Source organism: Juglans microcarpa x Juglans regia, chromosome 4D (genome assembly GCF_004785595.1).
Source record: "Juglans microcarpa x Juglans regia isolate MS1-56 chromosome 4D, Jm3101_v1.0, whole genome shotgun sequence".
Taxonomy (NCBI): Eukaryota; Viridiplantae; Streptophyta; class Magnoliopsida; order Fagales; family Juglandaceae; genus Juglans; species Juglans microcarpa x Juglans regia.
This window is the reverse complement of record NC_054600.1, coordinates 28,678,095-28,701,215: the sequence shown is the minus strand read 5'-3', so window position 1 is coordinate 28,701,215 and position 23,121 is coordinate 28,678,095. Positions and strand designations below refer to the sequence as shown.

Here is a 23,121-nt window from a genome sequence, read left to right as displayed (position 1 = left end):
TACAATTTTTTCAAATTTACAAACAAAATAGAAAAAACAATTCAACTTTATAGAATATCAAAATAAAAATTATATCTTAACTTTATAATATTTTTATTTAATTTTTTTTCTCTAATTTTCTAAAATTTAATAAAATATCTTTACTCAAATTATTTCATTATTATTTACAGATTTTTCATTTCATTTCATTCTCTAAACATCTTTTGAGTGTCCATTATCCATATTTCTAAAATCTCGCCATAATTTAAACAAAAAAAACAAAAAGGAGAAAAGGAATGGGATTGAAAATACACAGAGACATGTTGAGGCCTCTCAATCGGGTCTGGTTGAGTCTTGCCCGAAACACCAAACCCTGATCCAAAGCTTTAGCTCAGAAGATGAAAACTTCTTCAGGCTCAGCCTAGAACAAATTTTGGGCCAACATTTCAGGCCCAAGGCAGGCCAAGTTTGCGCTAGCTCGAAATTGCTGCCCCTCAAGGAAGGACCACGTTTTTTAAAAGAAAAATTATCTTCTAATTAGGCAACCTGGCCTGCTATCAACAACTAGAAACTGTACAGATTATATGGTACAAAATAAAGTGGTAGCCTACTGTGAAAACTAGGCCTAAGATCAATGTCCAAGAATGCAGAAAAAAGATATTTTCCATTATTTGTTTCATTTATATGTTGTTGTTTTAACAGCCATAGTCTTCTTGGATTTGGATTGCTCAGTTTTAGAAATAGTAATCTTATATGCGCAATGTATGATAAGAGAAGCTTCCACACGGACTAAACGACTCTGAATTGCATCTTGCGAGTTACCGCAAGCAAGAGGGGCTTGATAAGCTTAGGCCTCGGTCTAAGCAGACCAAAAAAAGAACAGCTCATTTTAATTTTAATTTTAATTTTTAATAATTTATATTTCTCGTGACGGTTAAAAGAGTAGGAAGTAAACTTCAAAAGAATAAAATGCTGGCAAAATAAAAAAAACTGCCAGAGGCATTTCCCATAACACATGTACGACTATACAATATATCAACTTGCATTATCCCAACGTCCCACAATTAACACCCAATTCTATTTGATGATAGCATTTGATACAATCTGTATTATCTACAAGGATACTTTGATGCCTCCCATTATTATTCTTAACCAAATCCAAACCCTTCATTGCCTTCATGAATCGCAAGCAGCAGCCTCTCCTCCAAGTGTTGTCTAGAAGGATATTCCGGTAGGTCCAGCTGGTTGAAACTACATGAATCAAGAATTTTGAATCAGGATATTTTTTTCATTAAAAGCAATGCTACTCGCAACGGAAGTAACACGAATGGATAACATCAACTTATCATAATTTTTCTTTTTTTTCAGTCAACAAAAACTACCAAGTATGAGCAGAAGGCAAGTGATCAGGGCTGCCATAAGCCTTGTGAATCTGAAACTTTTGTGAGCCTGAAATTCCTTGAAGTGCACTGAACCCTTCTAAAGGCACCTGGAGATTGGAAAGAGCAGAGTTCAAACCACTTACATTAACTTAAAAGTCAAAGACAATGTGTACCAAACAAGTTCATTCAACAGTGCACATTTCCCAAATATATCCATGCATTTTTTTTTATAGGTCCAAATATATTCACGCATGGAATGAGGAGCATACAAAAACACGTCATTCAGTACAAAGAAGGTACAGCAGGTGAAGTCAGCCCCTTTTGTGCATCGATAAGGTGTTGCATTGTATACACACGTGTGATTGTCCTTCAGAATGAAGTTCAACTGATGTGTGAGAATTAGAGATTAAAAAAACCAGAGAAAGGCAAAAGAATGAGAGATCTAAAAGACTGGGCCATGGGAATAAAGTAGGGGAAGAAAGATAATTAAGAGGGGCTGAGTACAAAGTTACACGATAATTATTAAGGACGTACAGATCAAATCCCACTCACCAGGGGTGGGAGATTTAAGGGAGACAGTCCCCTCCACCAGGTTGTGTAGCTCAGTCATCAGACACAAAAAGGGGAGGGGCTTTCTTTTTTTTTCTTTTTTTTGATTAGTAGGGGAGGGGCTTTCTTTTACTACCGGGTTATGCACTGAAGCCACTAGGGCTTCATTATGATAATTCTCAATAGAACAATCAAATTACACTGCAATCATTCCGACCTGATACATTAGGTGAAAAAGCTGACACTTTTTTCAACCCAACATTCAAAATTCACAAATAAGATCAATTGATACGTTAAACATGTATACGAAGTAACTTGTAGGTTTAGGTAATTCCAACCAAGATAACGTCTATGGGATCAACTGCCGAGTAAAAGCCAACAATACAAACAAGCATGCGTCCATATTCAGACCATGGTGCTTTCTTAAAAATCTTACAAAAACCATCACATGTATGAGTTTCACATAAATTGTCCTATAGGAAGTCTATACATAATCATATATAAAGGGAAAATACCTTAGAGGTGCCAGTCACAAACTGCAAGAGACGAGCCTTATCCTCCTTGCTGAAACCCTGAACAACTTCCCAAAACCACTGAATAACAGGAGATGCAGGACTGTACCCAGAATACTCAGTGTTTGCCCTCATATCATCCACTGAAAGACAGGAACAAAAATCTTCTGTTACTGCTGAATCATTTTGTACTTCAGATTCTTTGAAGGGGGGGGAATGAAGGAAACTTCAAGGGGACAAAAGTATACATATTAATGAAGGAAACTCACAATCAATATCAGGAAGCCCACTAATAAGTAATTCAAGTTCCTTGTCATTGAAGATCGAAATTAAGTCCTTAGGAATTAATTCATTAAATCCTTCCAAAAAGGCATTTATTTGAGGACGAATGGCAGTTGTTAACCGATGTTCAGCAACTAGATCAACATATTGGTGCTTATTCTCCTCGGTAACTTTAATATTTCTTCCACCAGGAATCAGTTCATAGTCGGTCACCTGCATTAGAAGCACCACATGTAAATATAACAATATTATCTCTTGCCAGAGAAACCAAAGTACATAAAGGAGTTTGGAAAAATCATTACTTCTGTCCTCTCATACAATATCAGCTTCTCCTCATCAGCATCAATGCTAAATGTAAATTCCGGAACATCACTTATGTCATTCTGTAAAGGCAAGAAAGAAACCAAATAAAACAAATTGGCTCATGCCAAAAAAGGAGGGAAGCTGCAAACAGAGAGAGAGGGAGAGAAAGAAGAAAAGTTGGATGTGGCTACCTCGAGCATCCACTTCAGGTTTTTGAAGTAAGCTGGATCAATGGCTTCAATGTCATGATAGGTAACTTTTACCTCCAATATATGCTTGTAGAAAGATCGGGTGAAATGGACATCCAAAAGTTGTCCATCAAGAAGTGCTTTCCCAACCTGAAAAGACAACAAGGAATAAGCGAGAAGCACACAAATAATTTCTCAATGGACTGAAAGCAACAATAAAATGTACTCACCACTCGCCCAACAAATTTGAAATATGAAAGATGTTCCGTTTGATAAACAGAGTTAGGATTTGGCTGAAATGTTGATTCATTACCCACAGTCGTAAAAAGTAGTGCTCCCTTGTCAAAAATAACCCTAGACAGCAATTGATACCACTCCCTTGTAAGTCCACCTGCATCAATGCCTTCCTCTCCTTGAAAGTGAACTGTCAACCTCCCTTTCAAATCTGGAGTGGATCTCATTCGCAACTGATTATAAGAATCCTCCAGAATGTAAGCTCTTCTTACAGAAATTCTTAAAGGACTGTGATGATGGTCATGTTGATGCTTTATTTTTGATCTGAAGTGAGCACGCTTATTATCGAAGTCAATAAATCTAGGCACCTTCAGCATGAGTGAGAAGGATTTCTCAAGCAATCCAGGGTTTTGTCGGATGAAAGCATTAAGCAGCTTCCTATGCTTCTCTGAGAACTTCACAAATGCAATATGTTTTTCATCAACTTTCAAAGCATGCCCTGAGGTTTTCTGCTGACCAGCATAAGTGCCTGCATCTTCAACCTCTGAAACTGCAGCAACACTAAATTCATTACTAGACCCTGGCTGCATGGGATGTAACTTCTCACACACCACAAAGAAAGATTCTATATATGGTAAGATGTTCTGAGAGCCTGCAGGGAGTGGAGTCACTGCACCAGAGGGTTTAGAGGTGGATGCTTTAGATGAAGTCGTCAAATCGGGTGCTGAGTCAGAATAAGTCTCTATTTTGCTAATGCAAGTGCTCAGATCCAGCCACAAAGGCTCCAAAGCTACATTTATGTCCCGCACCCGAGAAAGAGCAGCTGTATTATCCTTTTCGGGAAGAATTTGTGGGTCATTCTCTTTCTCACTCAGCAAAGCAACAAGGGAGCTTAATGCCTGCAGAACCCTCAAGATTGCAGCTCCGTCAGAAGATGTTGTACTGAGGAGGGCTTCCACAGCTTCACCAAACATCCGCAACTCATCTACAGCAGATGTTGTCAAATTTTGAATGGCCCCAGCTAGCTCAGCAACAAACAGATGACAATGAGTGGGAGCATTTGCCACCAATTTCTTCATTACCTCTGCCACAAGAGTATATGCATTGTCTGAGAGTCTGGGAACAACATGAAATTTGTCAGACCACATTTATATGCTAATGTACAAGCTTAAAATCACATCCACTCCCAACAAAAAAAATTAAAACCAATGTCTAAGACAGACCCTCACAATGAACTTAATGATAAAGCTACAATGCAGATGTCAGAGGGTCAGTTGTGCGTTTATCACATGTGGATCGTTAGATGCAAAAGCATGGCCCTGACCACCATAAAGCTTGGACACAGAAATGTGGACCCATGAGTGATGAGTGGCCCAATCAAACTGTGATAGAAGCTTTCCAGCAAAAATGCAACTGCACGTGTATGAATGATCGTGTGGAGCAAAAAACACAATAGAGAATACAAAAAAATGAACATAAAATGCAATTAAATAGGTCAAAAGCACATCATACCCCTCTCGTGCAAGCAATGAGCATAGAAGCCGAAGTTCTGCTTGTGGCAGGTTAAGCAGTACGGTTTGAGTATCAAATTCCTTGTGCGAACCAGAGGTGGTGGGTTTGGAGGAATCGACATCCTTGGATGATGTAGCAACACCTAAAGAAATTGGACCAGATTCTCTATTTACCCCAACATCTGACGTTGCACTTTCTGGAACAGATGGTTGCTCTGACGCAGATGCCCCAGATTTTTCAGATACTGACTTGCTTTCAGCATTATTAATAATGACCTCCAATAAGTTAAGAAGCTGAAAAAAACACAGAAGGTAAATACATCCCGTACACATCAACAATCCTAAATGAATTAAGATAAGAAAAAAAAAAACTCCCTGGCAAGGATCACCTGTTCAAGATGGGCTATACTCCTTAGATAAAGGGGTTGATTCAAGAGGCTCAAAAGCAACGAAATGGATATATATCCTTCCCAATGCTCACTCCTATCCATTTCATCCTTTTCAACAACCATCACGGCTTTACCCCGTGCCTGATCAGTATTCTCTGGCTCTGCTATAGCAGGCTGAGGAAACCTAATCTGAAGTAAAATCTTCGCCACAGAGGGGTGATTTCGAGCCAAATAAGTAAGAGTCTCAAGAATACGCCGAGACACCAAAGGAGGAACACCTTTAAGAACAAAACAGTACATATGAAGATTATGGCAAGTTGCATATGACTGCCACATGTCAAAAGCTCTGACTACAACAAAGGAGTATTTTTTTTTTTTTAAGTTTAATTTTTTGGACACCACAACAAAAGAAAATTTTGGATGTCAAGACAAACTTTAGGAAGCATACAAAGTAAAAAAATGAGTAATGAAAACCTTTGAAGCACCAAGAGCTCAAACTACAAATATATGTATATGTTTTTTTTTATAAGTAATAATTTTATTCAAAGAAATAGGCATAAGCCCAAGTACACAGGACGTACACAAAGGAAACACCTACAACTTCCAAAAACAAAAACAAATGTGTTTTTTTAAGTAACAATTTTGGGGACACAATACTTTTGACATTCTATCTCCCCGTACATCCAAGAAAACCCAAAGGAGACTGTTGCCATCCACAATAGCCGGCGAGTGACCACTCATCGCTATCACAGACAAAGCCGACAGGCCCCAGTGACTTAGCTTAGGGTCGTCCAGCATTGGTCCTGAGAGAGAAATCTCTATGAAGTGAGAAAACCCTAGATTTGCCGCCACCCACCCTTGCTAGCGAGAGATACCGTGCCATTCGTCTCTGATAAAGTCGACGGACCCTGGCGACTTCGCTGAGGGTGTCCGGCGTTGGTCCACCCTCTGGCGACCTAGATTTCTCTGTGTCATCTCTCAGAGTACTCTGGCGACCCCCACGACAGCTCTGTTGGTCTTGCCGTCGACACAGAACGAGTCGATGTTTTTTGCCAAGTCTTTTGGGAGTACTCCGGCATCAAGCAGTGGTCTTCAGCCGTAGTCTACATCCGTGTCCCTGTGTCGCAGATATAGATTCTCTGAGATGACGAATGGTTGTTGAAGGGGGGGGAGTTGGTCGATATGGGTTCTTCTATGGAGTTGGTCAGAGAATCTAAATCCTTTACATTGATGAACGAGGGGAACATGTTGGTCATCACTGAATGCCGTCGACACAGAACGAGTCGATGTTTTTTGCCAAGTCTTTTGGGAGTACTCCGGCATCAAGCAGTGGTCTTCAGCCGTAGTCTACATCCGTGTCCCTGTGTCGCAGATATAGATTCTCTGAGATGACGAATGGTTGTTGAGGGGGGGGGAGTTGGTCGATATGGGTTCTTCTATGGAGTTGGTCAGAGAATCTAAATCCTTTACATTGATGAAGGAGGGGAACATGTTGGTCATCACTGAAAGGAGTCGAAGGGTGATATCTAAGTTGGTTCTGGGTTTAACAACAGTACAGCTGCTGGCCAAGGCCATGGAAGCGTGCACAAAAGATGAGAAACAAGACTTTTTCTCTACTGTCCAGGAAGGTAGACAGTTTCACGGCGCATCGCTGCTCGAATGCTCGAGAACGTTATATGTTGGTGGAGGAGTATGGAGGTGAAGGGAGGAGGAATTTTATTTTCATTCCTGAGGAAGGGAGCAGTGGCTGGAGAAGGGTGGGGGAGGTGCTGCGTGATTTTTCCTTCGGCAAGAAAGGGAGTGACGGTTTGGAAAGACAAGGTGTTGCAGGACATGGCTCTGTTAGGGAGCCGCATAGCAGACATGTGACGAGGCAATCCAATGCAGCGGCTCTAAAGACGGTTCAGGCTTCGGGGGATCAGAGTGAGGGGGGTCTGCAAATCATGCCTCAGGACCAGCTAGTCGAAATGCACAATTCTTTAAAGGAGATGGAAACCCAACTTGGCGAGTTGAAGGCAACGATAACTATATTGTCTACGAAAATAGACCGGCTTTCAGGTGGAGGAAACAAGGTTGTAAGTAACAAGATAGGCCCGAATCCTTTAAACTCAGAAAAAGGAAAACGGAAGATCGGATTTGGCCCTATCCCTATAACCAGATCCAGAAGAGTGTGGCAGGTCAAAATAAAATCTGGGGAAGCGGGGTCTACATCGGGTATCGACGTAGAGACATCAGTGGAATGTCATTCGCCTCGTGTAACACAAGATAGACCGATGGTCGGTATTACAACCTTGGTCCCTGAAGAAGCTATGGCTCCCTCGTCAGAGTTGAAGGAAAATGGTGTACTACCAAGGTCTGAAGGAAATGTAGGATCCGCTATCACCCCAGAGGTGAAGGGACTTGCTGTCACCCCAGAATCTCCAATGGAGAGAACCAATGGAGTTGCTGGAGAACCTATGGGCTTGGCGTTGGTGCCTTGTAGAGTCAGGAGTGCAGTTGGATACTGTGTCTAGGGATAACGTTGCTCCCTTGGTCTCTCTTCCTCCAATAGCGGATTGGATTATGCCTAAAGTTAACGAGATTCAACAGTTTGTGGAAATCTCATATGGAGGATGTGAAAATCAATTTAAAGAACTAATTACTACGATTGAGACAAGCCACATGCTTAAAACCAAATCAAATTTCAAGAAAAGCAAGGAGATACAGTGTCTTTTTGGGGCAATCAACTATGACGCTAAGGGTGGTAGCTCAACTAGAGGGAAGTCTAAAGGGAGGGCATTGTGAAGATGGGAATCAAGGGGTTGGGGTTTGTAACATACTAGTTTTGGTTTTAGGGTACATCAGTAAATTTCCTAGTAAAAGTTTTTCTATTATTATTATTATGATTATAGTTTTATCAGAATTGATATTTACTTTATATTTTTTATATAATTACTTTTATGATGTTATTTAAAATTGCTAGAGTTTGTTTTTAATAATGATTTTCTATATTACATCAGATTTACGTTCACTAGGTTTGGTTTGAAATTTAAAGTTCATTTTCTCTATCTCCACCGAACCTTATCTATTGGTTTTAGCCTCTTAGTTAAACACTTTAAACCACCAACTCGTAGGTTTCATCCCACTTTCTGTCGAATTTGAAATCCTAACCTTATTTTCAGCCTTATCCCTAGCTTAGTAAATTTAAATTCTAGTGGAAACCGACTCTGTTAGTGAGTAACGATTTCCACTCCGCACGTCTACACTCTCAGTCACATGCACATCTCTACTCCTCTAAGATTTCCTTTTATTTCTCTATCTTCTACACTTATAAATATTCACTTACCTCGTACGAGAGGAGTAACTCGTGAGCCACTCCTAATCATCTGCTTCTGAAATACTCAAGAGTACCAAAACACTGCCGTTTAAGCCTTAGGTTCTTCCCAACCGCCGCCGACCACCATAGGACGTTGGAGAAACACCCGTGGAACCAGAAACTGCCGACCAGCTCAGCCCCAACACACCCACTCCCTTCCAGTAAGACCTCGACCGTCGCCAGCCTTTGTTTTGGTTTCGATAGTTCTCGGTTAGCACAGTTTCTCTCTCTAAACTCTTTTTCTCTCTCCCTCACTCAGTGCCGCACCACCTTAGGAACTCCCAGTCGCGTCGCCGGTCACTCCCAGCCACCCGGAGCCGCCGTCGCACTGAGCCCTCTCTCGGTGAGTCTTCCTTCGCAGAACCCCTCTCTCTCAAACTCTCTGTTTCCCTCTTAAGCCCGTGTGTTTCGGGTTTTGGCAGAAACCCGTGAGCCTTTTTGATGGGCCCTTGGGCCTTAGGCCCTTGTATGCGTGTAATAGCTTTTGTTGTAGGGCCAGGTTGTTTTTACAGAAACTATCCTAATTACTTTAAATGAACTTGTATTTTAATCTATATTTGATTTTATTTTATTAGCAGTTTATTAATTTTATTGGGCTTTACATTTTTTTTAAAGTCAGTTTTTCTTAAATAAATATAGTAGTCAAATGTTATTTTATAGGGATGTTTTGCGAGTATTTAGTTAATATTTCCTTTGTTGATTTAGTAGGATTTAATAAAATTATTATGTTAAGAATTTAATAAAATTATTATATTAAGAATTTAATAAAATTGTGATGTTAAGAATATTTAATAGAATTTATTAGGTTTCTTATAAGATTTAATAATTATGTTAAGAAATAAAACTTAGTTTAAGAATTTAAGTTTATGAATTTCTTAAAAATAGTTCGATTATTCATCTAAGTTATAAATTAGTATTTTTAGTAATTTAGATACTAGGATTTATTGAATTTTTTAATACTATCTTTTAGATTGTAGATTTAATTAAGTAAGATATTAGTACGTGTTTCCAAACCAATTTAGTGATAGTTATTATTTCGTATAGGTCTCAAGTTACGAAATGTTATTCAAGAAGAAGCGCAGCAAGGTAAGTAATTTGATCACAAGTTTAGGACATCACAGTTCAGTTTATAGATAATTAGTATTCAAGCCAGTTCTTTCCAGCCAATTATTTTATGCACCACTCATGTCATATGCAAACATGTCATCCAGCATAGCATACTATTTTGTCATTCCGCATCATGTTTAAATTCAGAAATTATGATTACGTATATAGTATGTCATGCATCTCATGTGTATAAGACACGTAAGCCATCTTAAATTCAAGTGAAAGATAAGATCAGATCAGTTAATAAGATGGTCATTCAGATGCATAGTACCAATGCAGTTCAGTTTCAGGGTGGATGTGCAAGCCACGAACTCAGTCGTGGTCCACCATAGTATGCCAGAATACTATCAGCGGCTCCCCTTGCGGCCGCGGGATGTGGGGCCGGTGCACAACCTCGCACACAGGGTTAAGTGTGTTGGCCAATCAGATAAATCAGATCAGTCAGATTAATCAGTCAAATCAGTCAGTTAAACAGTCATGCATAGCACAAGCATCAGCATGAATAGTCAGGATTTTTAAACTCTCAGCATGAAAGTTTTTATGAAAACCTTATATTTAGTATGTTTACGTTGTGATAGATTTCTTGTTGAGTCTTCGACTCATTTTTGTTTATTTTCATGCTTTAAACCACCCAGGTGATGATGATGAATACGAGCAGACAGGCCAGGAGTAGAAGGAGCATTAATTTATTTTTGTTCAGACTTTTTAAAATAAAACATGTTTTTATGACATGAGTTTCGTTCTGTTTATTTCATTTAATGTTTTTGGAAGACTTTTATTAGACATTTTCTACAAAATAAGTTGCTGATTTTATTTATGAAATTTGAGCTCTTGCCGGATTTTATTTTTATGAAAAGTACGTGACACTCATAGCCTACGGGAAGGGGTGTTACAGGGTTGGGGTTGGGGTTGGGTGTTCCGGTAGAGTTCTAGTTCTACGGGAAACAAGGGGTTGGGGTTGAGGTTGGGGTCGGTCTAGTGTATTTTGGGTTGTTTTTCCACGGGCTTTTTGGGTCATTTTGGGCAAGGTGTTTTCTTGTATACATTCAGTGTACTTGGTTTCTCCTTTTGATATATATAATTTTTTTACTTATAAAAAAAAAACTTCCAAAAACAAAAAGAAACTAACACCAGAAAACTAAAACAGATGCAGAAAATTATCCTTAGCAGAAAATATATGTATATGTCCTTGACAGAAAATCTAATACCATGTTCCACCTATTCTTGAACACAGCTCAACTTTAATTATTATAGGCAGGGCAATCAACACTTCCCATCGAAGGAGTATTTAAATAGGGGGTCTTACCATCAAAAGACTGGGGACGTGAATACATCACATTACTCTGGCAAGCATAAAGCCTATAAGAAGGTTCAGAGGCACTCAAGTTGTTGATACGCTTTCTTGTATCAAGCATTAGCATGTCCATGAGAATCTCCACCATAGAAGTTCGGGTTTCATGATGAGCACATAAATTCAGAAAAAGCCTCTGCAGCTGACCTTTGTACAGTGGCTGCAATATTATTTGCATTAATACATAGATAATGAAGAATAAGACATATAAAGTACATATCTAAATAATAAAGTTTATACCTGAACCACACGAAGCAACCTAATCATGGCATGCAGGGCATCTGTGTCAACTAAAGGAGCTCCATCAGCTTCAACTAGCTTCGCTCCAATCGACCTACGGGCAATGCTTCCCCCAGCTCTCTCCAGGCTGGACCCTATACCTTCACCTCTTCTTGAAGTTTCACCTCTGCGATTCCTAGAGTACATACCAAAGAGGGTACGACTGTATCGGTGTGCAAATCTTTCACGCAACATGTTTGCCTCCGCAACAAGAGCAGGTGTGAGATTCGCAAGGATGGCATCAGATGAAGTTAAGAGAACCTGAAGAGGAAACATGAAGAAAAAATTATAGAGGCTCATTTCAATTCTTTAACACACTCCAACAACCTATGTACCTCTTCTCGCAAATCTGAAGGAAACGTTGCAATTATTGAGACTGTATCCATCTCAACAGGTTGACCTTCCAGTTCCTGAGATTGATGTAGCCTTTGTGCTTGCTGCTGTGCTAGAACTTCTGCTCGGATGTCAGGGGGAAGGGCTGCAAGGAATTCTGGATCAATATCTCCAGCATTTTGTGGTTCAGTATTCGAGGGGGGAGCGACTTGACCCTGTTGAGCTGAAAGAACTTCAGCACGCAGCTCCTCCGGAAGAGCATCCAGGAAAGCAGGATCAATTGCTCCAGGACCAGCATCACTATTGATTTGCTGCTCTGCTGCTGGACCATCCTGATCTGCTTCTCGGCTAGAACCTTCTGAAACTTCAGTTACACTATGAAGTGACGCATCTCTTCCACCAACAGGTGCAGAATTCCCAAAAGACACATTTGTCCTCCTTGTGCGAGCTGCCTGTGGATCACCCAACGGCATTCTATCTGCAGAAGCTTGCCTTTCTCCACCATCATCATGCCCATCAGCACTTCCAATTTCAACATCTAGGCTTCGAAGGCTTTCACCCAAGGTTGCCCCACTTCCACTGCTTGCTTGGCTCACAGCTTCAACATCCCGTACAGTTGCATCATTGTGTTCAAACTGCATTTCAACAGATTGCAATTGTGTACTGGATGCATCTGTTCCATGTAGAGATTCACTCGCATCAGGCCTCGCATCAGCAGCATTCACAGAGGTATCAACTACTACAGTTGAAGGTGGCACATTACTACTTTCACTGTTCTCAACAGCAATGTCAGGCCTTGCACCTGCTTCTGATTCCTGAAACTGACTAACTTCACCTTTACTTTGAGGTTCCTGTGCCGTTGTGTTCTGATCAGAAGGCTGATCAGTGGCTGGTTGTCTCAATTGGGAAACAAGCAGCTCTTCAAGGCCATGTGGCACTAAACCTGCATTTGATCCACCACTTTGATGATTATCATCTACCCACAAGTTCAAACGGTGTCCATGACGCCCATTCCTCAGGGATCGAAAAATGGAGTCCAACCGTGATGAAGTGCTCTCCAAGTTCCTGTCTGAAAAGACCATGTCACGTGCATTCTCTGCAACAGCAAGTTCCAGCATCATAGGCAAAGAATTCAAATATCAAACAAGTGGAAAGAATTAAGTCCAAGTACAGGTAAGAACTAAAATAGCTGTAAGAATACAAGCTCTAAAAACCATCCCTCAAAGGAGCTTACCAGATTGCCGAGGAGAAGCTGAGTGCACTGACGAGGGTGCCAGTAGAAGAGGATGCCTTGATGGGGTAACATTGTCTCCACTCCTACCCAAAAGACTGTAGATGGATGTAGTGCGCCCTTCACGTCTAGAACCAAATACTTCAACAGGCATCACATGGAGAGTTTCATTTGAAAAACTATTGTCTCTACCAAAAACCTCAATGTGGTCTAAAACGTTTATTCCATTTATGCCCTCCTCTAGTCTCAGTATTACACCATCCTCATCATCCTCGTCATCCTCTTCTTCTTCCTCCATTATTTCTTCATCAAAATCATCATCATCAATCTCATGATCATCTTGATCCGTGTCATGGTGGGGCAAATGGTGGACTTCGTCTTCTTCCAGATCATTATGCTCCTCATCATCCTCGTCTTCATCTTCATCAACTTCATCACCATCATCTCCAGACATCTCCTCATCATCATCTTCATCAAGGTTTTCTTGCCCATGATGCTGTATTTCAAACTGTATTCCCACAGTATCGATGCCATTTTCAAGACCCCTTGCATCATCAGAAGTTTCATGCATATAGTCATCACCATTAGCAGGACCAAAACCTCCATCCAGATCTTGATCGTGTTCCATGTCATCTGTAACAGCCTCAGAGCCACCATAAGTTTGAACAGCATTATAGGACTCAATGTTATCAGCTGGTACAGAATTATGATTAGACTGAGATGCTGTTTCCATGGACTGAGATACATCACCAGTATTATCCATACTTGGAGGTTGGGTAAGATCAGGGGGTTTTGTTGGATTATCATCCTTCCCTATGTTAGAATCAGCAGAATAGATATATTCCTTGGTTACCAACTCCAGAGCTTTAATTAGACCCGTAACAACTTTAGGCGAGTCGGAATGGTCCAGATCCAAAACTTGGAGAGTTCGAGTCAATGACCTAACCAGACCAACATCTATAAAAGTGGCAGAAGCTTCTGCTAAAATGTACGAGCCAGTAGGTGTACGAGCACCTAGTACATCATTAAGCAGATCTACAAAAGCTGGTATATTGTCTCCTGGTGGGCTAAAACCATTACATGAATTCGCAAAGTCATTAAATATGCAATTGATCTCTGTTAAAACCCTCCTCCTTGCCTCAGTGGAACGGACACAAGATGCCACCAAAAACTGGCTAGCCCTGGTTGCTAATTTATGCCTCCAGTCACCATCTATTTTCTTGTCCTTTTTTAAACTCCGAGAAAATAGAAGAAACTTATGAAGAATGTGATGAAATATTCCACCAGTGTATACACCAGCAGGACCCCTTTGTTGAGCACCCCTGCAACTACTAACTTCAGCATCCTTCCGAAGAAGAATATGAACAGATGAAGCATACATCAGTAGAATCTCCGTCAAAAGCTTCAACATGAATACAATCTTTGCAAGTGATGCAGAAGCTTCATCACCATTGGCTACATTCTCTTCAGACATGGTAGCAACGGCTTTTCCTTTCCCCTTAATTGCTGCGACATCAATCTCCATATCAGTTGACGATGGAGTATGAAGGACATCTGTAACCAAATCATCTTTTAAGGGAGGAACAAAAGTACAGACAGAATCTATAAGAAGCTCAATCACATTTACAAAGCTTTGAGGAGATTTTCGATGAGCTTTGACACTCTTTAAATTCATATCATTAAGTTTCCCATGCCCATTCCCAGAAGCAACTGAATTTGCATTACCCAAAGCAACTTTCCCATCAGTAGGTTGTGCTTTATCTTTCTCCAATACTTTCTCCTTCTCTTTGTACTTATCTTTGTCACGATCTTTCAGCAAAACAATATAGAGCCTTTCTCCAACCATCTCAACTTGGCAAACAGACTGAGCAGCCTGCATAAAGACCACTGGATCCCGTGAAATAACAGAATTTAAATTTGAAAGGAAAGTACGGGGAGTGACCCTTCCATTTGAATGTCTATTGGTGGCAGCCACAAAACTGTGCCTTATCTCAGATTCCATTGCTTGCTGGAGAGTTTGGGGATCTTCAAGAACATGACGGATGATAGCAGCAGCCACATTATCAAACCCAGGAAAGAGGCTACTAGTTGGCAAAGAAAGCAGTAAACTCAGTCCCCCAGCATCAAGGAAGCTAATAGCAACGGAATGAATTCTAGTGAGAGTTGAGCACAGTTGGAGAACAGCATGCATCGTCTCAGCAGGAAGCTGGTTCCTGATACAACTACAAGCAATCTCAATAAGTCTTTTCTGCTCATTTATGTCAGAATGCTTCGGAACTAATCCCAATGCAGACTGCAACCTGGTTTGCTTAACCTCGTCAATGCTGATAGATGTCTGCTGGTTGTTAACATTGTCCCGCTTCAACTGCTCTACAATTTCAGTGTTCAATTTTCGATCTACCTGCAAAAGCCGGTCCACAGCGAGAAACGCAGTTGTTACCCACATAGGAACCGGGTCTTTCTCCCTTCCAACCAATCCAGAACACCATTGGAAAAGTAAATCCGAGGCAACAGCAACCAGACCATTTGTTGTGGCAACTTCACGTGACACTTCATCTTCATGAAGAAGTAGGGCAAGGACATGAAAAAGAGCAGATAGAATAGTACCATTTCCACTTTCAGAAATTGAGCTACAATCCTTCAGCCGATCAACAAGAAAGGAGATGACATTAGACCTGTATTGTCCATCATTTTGAGAGCATATCATCACAAGCAGGTCTCGAACTGGAAAAGCAAGAGATTCCTTCATCTGCAGAAGCTTTGTACATGTAGATAACAACTCTTCAACAGGAGGTAGTTGGACAATCTCTTCTTCAAGCTGTTGAGCATTTTCATTTGTGATCACTTCCTTTCCATCTGATTCAGCATTCCCAAGGGACATGGCAAGTGCACGAGCAAGTTCATCGTCTTCTTGAGTCTCCTCTGGATGGGTGAATAACCAGTCCATTGCCAACTCCACACTATTTGATCCAACTTGCCTGAGAGCTTCCTCAGCACGAGACCTGGAAAACCCCATCTCTACAATTGTTGATATAGTAGTTTCATTAGGAGGGGGTCCAGTCATACGAGCACCAGTATTGCTGTTGACATTTTTCACTTCAATCCCTGAATATACATGCCTAATTATAGAAATAACTGAAGTAATGAAATCATAACTGCAATCAACAAACTGGGGGTGAGTCCAAACAGGAAGCACTGCCTTCAGAACCATGGACTGAAGAACCTTTACAAAAGTCTCAGCATCCCGGGGAAAGGGAACATTACTATTAGTCAGAGGTTGGGCAAGCAAGTGTTTTGTAAGAGGGGTTAATATAAAGGATGAGGTCACTAGGTGGTCCATAAGTTTCCCATAGCTAGATAGAGGACCATAAATCCATGAATGATCAGTGTCACCATTTTCATCCTGCTTTGAGATCCCTTCATCAGTTTCCATGGGTGATGCAGGAGTCCGATTGACAGCAAACAGCAACTGACTGGTGGCTTCAAATGTTGTCAAAACTGATTGGATCACACCATGTCCATACAAGCAATTCAATAGAACGGCATTACAGGAATCTGGCCTGTCCAGTAGAAAGCCATCAACGAAATCAATGACCTTACCAAAGTACCGACACTTCGTCGATATGGATGCCTCACTTCCAGAAGAATTCACATGACCCCCAAAATTCATGTGATCCAGAGCAATGGATGCAAAAGTAGAAGCCACTGATTTTGAAGGAGGAGAAACATTCAAAATATCATCCCGGCGACGAGAAGGAAGCAACATTACCTTCCCCAACTCTTGGAACAAATGGGTAATGTGAAAAGAAAGTGACCTTATCATGTCACAGCAAGAAGTATAATAGGATCTCTGCTTATCAAATTCCTTTCTACTAACATCTCCAGCTGCATCTGAAGAAACAGAATGAAGGAATTGATTACTGCCTCCAAATCGCAAGCTTGAAGTATTATCAGCACGCCTTTGTTGGGAACTGGTGGCACGACCAAGATCACGGTATATGTTTAAAAGGTCAAAAAATTGGGATTCAATACTCCATCCCGATGGCCTCCTCCTCAGTAATGGATCAAGGAATTGCCTGAAAGAGTTGAATCTTTGCTCTTCAGTTTCATTTGCACTCAATTCCGACTGCTGTGACTCAGATGTAGAAACAGCACCATCATCCTCCACCTCAGGCTTGGCATCTTCAAGAAGAGAAATCTGCCACAGAACTTCTCGATGGACACGCCCAATATCTTCCAGAACATCCTTACTACCATTTCCAAATTCGGCAAGCAACGCACTTGCCCAACGATTGTCTTTTGAGGCAGCAAGAAACAGAAGGAACTCAACAAGGAAAAGTGAAGAAAAGATTCTACCATCCTGGGCCATCTTTGGATCTAGCAAAAAGGTCCCTGAAACCACTCCAAATCCGGTCAAGGCTTTTTTCAGATGGTCTCTGAGAGAGGAACAGAAAGCTCGTGCCAGTGGAGCAGAGTGATTTTGAGTAAAACCCTTGAAAACCATGGTGCTATGCAAAGCAATAGACATTCCATCAGATGACTGTGCAATACTTGGCCGTAAAAGAAGCTTCAGTAAAGCTTCAATTCCTGACTTCTCCACAAACAACCGACATGTTTCGGAGTTTTCCATTGTCCTATGAACCAGTACCATCAAATGAAAGATGCACAGTTGAATAAACTGCTCGTCATTTATCCCTTCTGAAGCTGAATCAACTACACCAACCAAACAGCAATGGCCTTCGTTGCCTTTGTCTTCAGGATCCATTTCCATTGCAGTGCTCTCATTTAATTTCCCTGATGATCCTGAGCAGCAACTGTCCCCAAAGGAAGCAATTTTGTTAACAATTTCTATGATTATATCAACGCCAGTGCTTCTCAAAGAAGATACATGGCGCAAAAGCTCTTCCACAGCATTTGCCAAAGGAACAATAGCATCATTCATTGGGGTAACATATTTCTTGCTGGTGAAAATGTCAACAAGGAACTGTAATGCTGAAGTTTCTTTCACTGCCTCCAAGCCTTTGGCATTGAGACAAATGGCACCGAGACCATTAGGAACACATGTAAGAGCCTTTGATGAAGGAAGTATACCAGCAGCTACTGATGATAAAAATGCAGCTGGAAGACCCATTTCATGCAAAGCAGGAAAACAAGTTGGGTCTTTGTGGATTATCTCACTCATAACGGTCACTGCTGAGAAATAAATGTCACCTCCAAATTTATCTACATTGCCAAATATCATCGTAAGAGTTGCAGGTAAAGAACTTTCATGAGATTGTGGGGATCTAGTAGGGTTAATAGGAGCATATGTTGCAGATCCAAGTGCCTTCAATGAAACTTTAATAAGCCTCTTCTGGGAGTACAACTGATCGTCACCATGTCTTGAGCTCTCACCAATGATCATCGACTCATCAAGAGCCCCGGCCAAACCGATAACCCTATTTACTTCTATCTGCAGTCTCTGAGCCAAAAGTTCCACTCCCCCCAACTCTTTAAACAGGGAAACAGCTGAACTACTGTAATCCATGAGCTTTTGTAGAGTTTTAACAGCATAACAGACAAGATGCATGTGGGTAGGGTCAGAATCCTCCAAAAGCGGTAAGAATGTAGGAACCATGCCTGACCCCCTAATATTACTCCCGGAACTCGAGGTTGAAACAACATGGAGCAAATAGAATTGAAGAAGTGCTTCAACAAAGGCAAGAGATGATGGATCATTGGAGGTCTTCAGTGACAAGACAGCCTTTTGGAGCACATTCAGGAGTATCATGCGGTTTGCCCCAGCAAAACTGATACTAGATCCACTCAAAATCCGCGCACGCTCATGAGATGAAGTATATGCAGCTAATTGAGCCCCCAAGGCAAGCATTGCAAGCGTCCTAATGGTCCCAGAAACAACTTCCTCGGACCGCACAATCCTGATTAACTCATTTGTATACTCTGGCTCATTGGCAAAAAAGGATACAAGTTCATCATGAGCATCACTAGACTGAACAAGCACAATGAAGGCAAGAAGGCAAATCTTGCTGTAAAGCCTGCATATTCTGGGAGAACGGAAGGCATGAGCATATCTAATCCTCGTAAGCAATGAAAACCGAAGCTCGGGAGGTACATTATACTGCTCAATGCACTGTTGCAACAGTAAGAGATCATCCACCTTCTGTAAATGAAGGTCCGGTATATGTATAACTCTCAAATTAGATGTATTTTGATTGCCATTCTCCTCGGTGCTTTGTGCATTAACCCCATGCATTTCAAAATAGAGGGTAGAACCTATCCGGCAGTGAGACTTGTCACGGTCATTTTCAACATCAGATGGGAACAAACAAAGCCCTTCTTCTTGGGTTCTCTCATTCGCCATTACACATGAATACAAACCCAAACCCTCCTCCTTGCTTCCCCACCCTTGGGCTAGAGACAGGAGATAGCTGTTTACTGAGCCACAACCAATCAACTTCCCACCTCCATGTAACTTGGAGGGGTTTATTTTCACAAGTGCAGAAAGAGTTTCAAGTGTAGCTATAAGAATCTCTGGATCTGTTGATGCAAGCAGGAGCTTGAAATTCTGAAGAGGAGATAAAAAGCATAACATATTAGGCAAGATACCATGGAAATTAGTTTCATACCCAACTCTAGACAGAAACACGACTTTGACACTAAAATCAACATACCTCTAAGCCATCAAATGAACCCTTGTTATGGCAATTCTCTAAAATTGTTTGCATTACTCGTAAAATTTGTAGAACTGCCTGCTTTGGCAACAGACTATCATCTTCTAAAAGTTTATCTGATAACAGGAGGTCATTCCTAGAAGAAAGATATGTCTTGAAATATGTATCAAAATGCAGAAAGAGCGGCCTCCAATGGTGAAAGTTCCCCTGTATAGCAACAAATAAATGAGCAAATGAGAAAACAAGAAACTACACAGCAGAAGTAGCATGCTATTACCTTATTGTACTCCCATCGAAAACCTGAAAGAGGTATTGCTATATCTTGTAACGGACACTGGATCACCTTATCGATAAATGACTTGATTTTTGGAGGCTGCAAGTGACGATAAAGAGTCAAATTTTTTAACAAATTACTTAAAATAAAAATAAATTGCATGGAAGGGAGCAGTTCATGCAGATTCCATTCCCCAGCAAGGAATTGGTTCATTTATATAACATTTCCTAAGATAAGCTAGCACTAGTCACTAATCTGGAGGAAACAAATCTTCTCCACATTCCTGACACCATGCAAGGGATGACAGTCCAGGCTGACACCAAAAAGGTAAATTCAACACATGCAGTAATTCCATTTTCCCTTTTTTTGGGTCATATCTCGAAATATGTGCTACAATTTGTAATTTCCTTATATAAAAATGCAACTCAGACCCCGTACCAATTTAACTTACAATCTCTCACTTGATGAGGAACAACTGAACAAGACACCATTTGCCTGACAACCGTTGGCGCAAAAACTCAAAAGGCAAAAATTACTGTCAACATGATTTGTTTCACACAAAGTATATGCCAGGGATAAGAGTTTTGTCATGAAAAATGACATATCATTGATTAAAATGATGTCAGTCATCTGAATCCTACCGCATGCCAATAGCAGTAGAATAAAGGAATGATTCAGAAAATAAACTTCAACAGGACAACCAAAAATAAAAATAATAAGTAACCGCGCATAGTAATTGTAGCACTATTCAACTAAAAAGCCAAATCGCTAGCCCAACAAAAAAAAAAATCCAATATTTCTGAAATTAGGAGCCCGAATCTGAAAAGCGATGATAAAATCTCAAGAATAAGTACCCACTTTGTCCCAAAATAAATGGTGCGCATCGAAAGAGTGATCCTAAAATATTATTTACTTACAGAACTCCTGTCTCAAAATACAAGTGGCGCAAGTTTTGAAAAGAATCTTGTTTGCTTTTTGGGAAAATGTGAGGATAATCTAACATAGAATGAGAAATTTAAGTATGAACTTCCATGTCTACCCATCAAAAAATAAAAATTAGCAAGCATCATACATTCCAAAATGTAGTAGCATAATAAGAATTTAGCATACTTTCCATTTTCAGATCGATATGAACATATTTTAGAAAAATCACAATCTAATCTAGGGTCAATTTTGACATATGGAAAGACACCTTTAGTGATTAGATATGCCATGTCCAACACGGGTACATTGGTCCTATAAATGATCTCAGTAGGGCAGAGCAATGCTTAGAGAATGCCCAGGTAAGAAAGTGACTACAGCCTAGGTTATCGCTGAGATTCTAAGCTTCTTACCTCATTGTTTGCATGGCACGTGAGAAGTAGCATGAACACACAACTATGGTGGAGTACACCAAGTATAAGCACCATTAGATGATTACCAACCATCTAGCATTAGAATACTTTTGAAGCAATAAATTGAACAAACTTGATCAATAACAATTAATTAAACAGTCTAAATGCCACCATGTCATCAGAATTCCCACCTCCAATAAGCACATCGTTCTTCTACATCTCAATGAGTACATTTTTCATTCAATGCTAACATGACCCACATAGTCAAGAAAAATAAGAGAAATTCCATTAACCGGTTCAACTCATAAGTAAATAAATACAAACTATCATATCCTTACAACTAATTAGGCATGTTAAATTTTTAATATTGGTATTTCTGTTACCAATCAACAAATTATTAGTATTGCTGTTGCACTTTTTAAATTACTTTTGCGAACATAGCTCAGGAAGCACAAAAAAGAATTACTTTTGTTAACACTTATAAATAAATTTCAATTTCCAAATATTTTTCTCAAATTCTGTTGCCTGCTCACTGTTCACTTCTCCAATCAGTGGAGGACCGAATGTACAACATCCAAAAATTAGGCCAGAAGCTGAAGAGATATCCCACAGGCAATACATAAGAGCTACAATGATGATCATGCAGTGCACTTATCCAATCTAATATCACTGATCGACTGAACCAAGCAGAACAAAACTAAAAAAAATGTGCACAACTTGCATACAAGGGAGGAGGGTCACGTGGTGCAAAATAATGCTGAGTATAAAAATAAATAAAAGACCTGTCATAAATTATATTAATGGAAAAAACAAGGCCCGTCAATCAGATATAATTGCATCATAGACTCCTAGTAAGGGTAAAAACCGCAAATGGCAGTAATATATTATGCATATTTGAAACTGCATAGAACAAAATAGCCCGAATGAATAAATACTCGCCAGAACCACCAGCTAAATACTCCAATTACTTTTTTTTCGATAAGTAAAACGTTCCAGTATTTTGTTTTTTATAAGTAAACAAGTAAAACGTTCCAATTACTGGATAAAATGTATTAAGAAAATTCAGCGCACGAAAAAAAGTTCCATACAGAAGTTACATCACCCTATATGACCACTTTCTATCAAACCTGAACGACTTGAAATGCATAGGTTAAAAAAGGTAAGGGGAAAGGGCTTTTTTTTATTGAGAGAGAGAGAGCATTCGAAAAAAAACCGTAACAATTCTGATAAAACCCTAATAAAAAAACCACAGGCCGATATATACATATGTGTGTATATACACGCAAACACAGTTGTAAGCATAGGAGGGTTGAAAACTCACGGTCTCGGAGTCCAGTTTGACAGAGGGAACGAGGGAACCCTCGCCGGACAAAAGTTGCCGTAGCCGCGACGGCAAGCTCGGTCTCATGGTCGTCATCTCACCCCGGCCTTGTCTACTTTCTAACTGCTGCTTTTCTGAAAAAAAAAATACAAAGACAAGATCGGAAAACATCAGAGAGAGCAGCAAAATCTAGGATTGAACTAAACCCTAAAAAAATAAAACTAAAAAAAATGAGAAACCCAGTTTTCTGATCCTCAAAATCACATATAGATCAGAAATACAAATGGATGTATATGGCATACACGTATATTCAAACAGATGGGTATATAGAGAGTAAAATGGTACCTTAGAGAGTAGCGAGGGGGCGATTGATGAATACACATCCGAGAAGAAGAGAGAGAGAGAGAGAGAGAGAGAGGCGAAACCCCGAAGCGAAGAGAAAAAATAGGGGGGAGGAGTGGAGATGGTGTTGGGGTTAGAGAGTCGCTGCGTTTTGTATATAAAATGTGTTTTCTTTCTTTGTTTGGTATAAACGT

At 40.3% G+C, this 23,121-nt stretch overlaps 1 protein-coding gene across 2 annotated transcripts; it reads right to left on the bottom strand.

Moving 5' to 3' along the window:
• Nucleotides 1–957: 957 nt before the first annotated feature.
• Nucleotides 958–23,095, bottom strand: LOC121259653 (E3 ubiquitin-protein ligase UPL2-like). Of its 2 annotated transcripts, XM_041161312.1 has the most exons (17): nt 22,931–23,095; nt 22,586–22,719; nt 19,934–20,029; nt 19,657–19,863; nt 12,989–19,550; nt 11,757–12,850; nt 11,383–11,682; nt 11,098–11,302; nt 5,330–5,607; nt 4,942–5,234; nt 3,426–4,545; nt 3,199–3,345; nt 3,007–3,087; nt 2,692–2,917; nt 2,426–2,565; nt 1,362–1,468; nt 958–1,230 (listed from the first exon to the last, which is right to left on the bottom strand). In XM_041161312.1, exons 2-17 carry the CDS (start codon nt 22,679–22,681, stop codon nt 1,128–1,130), a joined length of 11,055 nt encoding a protein of 3,684 aa, XP_041017246.1. In that variant the 5' UTR covers nt 22,682–22,719; nt 22,931–23,095; the 3' UTR covers nt 958–1,127. The 2 variants fall into 2 exon arrangements, with proteins under 2 accessions (XP_041017246.1, XP_041017248.1); XM_041161314.1 differs by lacking the exon at nt 22,931–23,095 and having other exon boundaries at nt 22,586–22,740.
• Nucleotides 23,096–23,121: the final 26 nt, after the last annotated feature.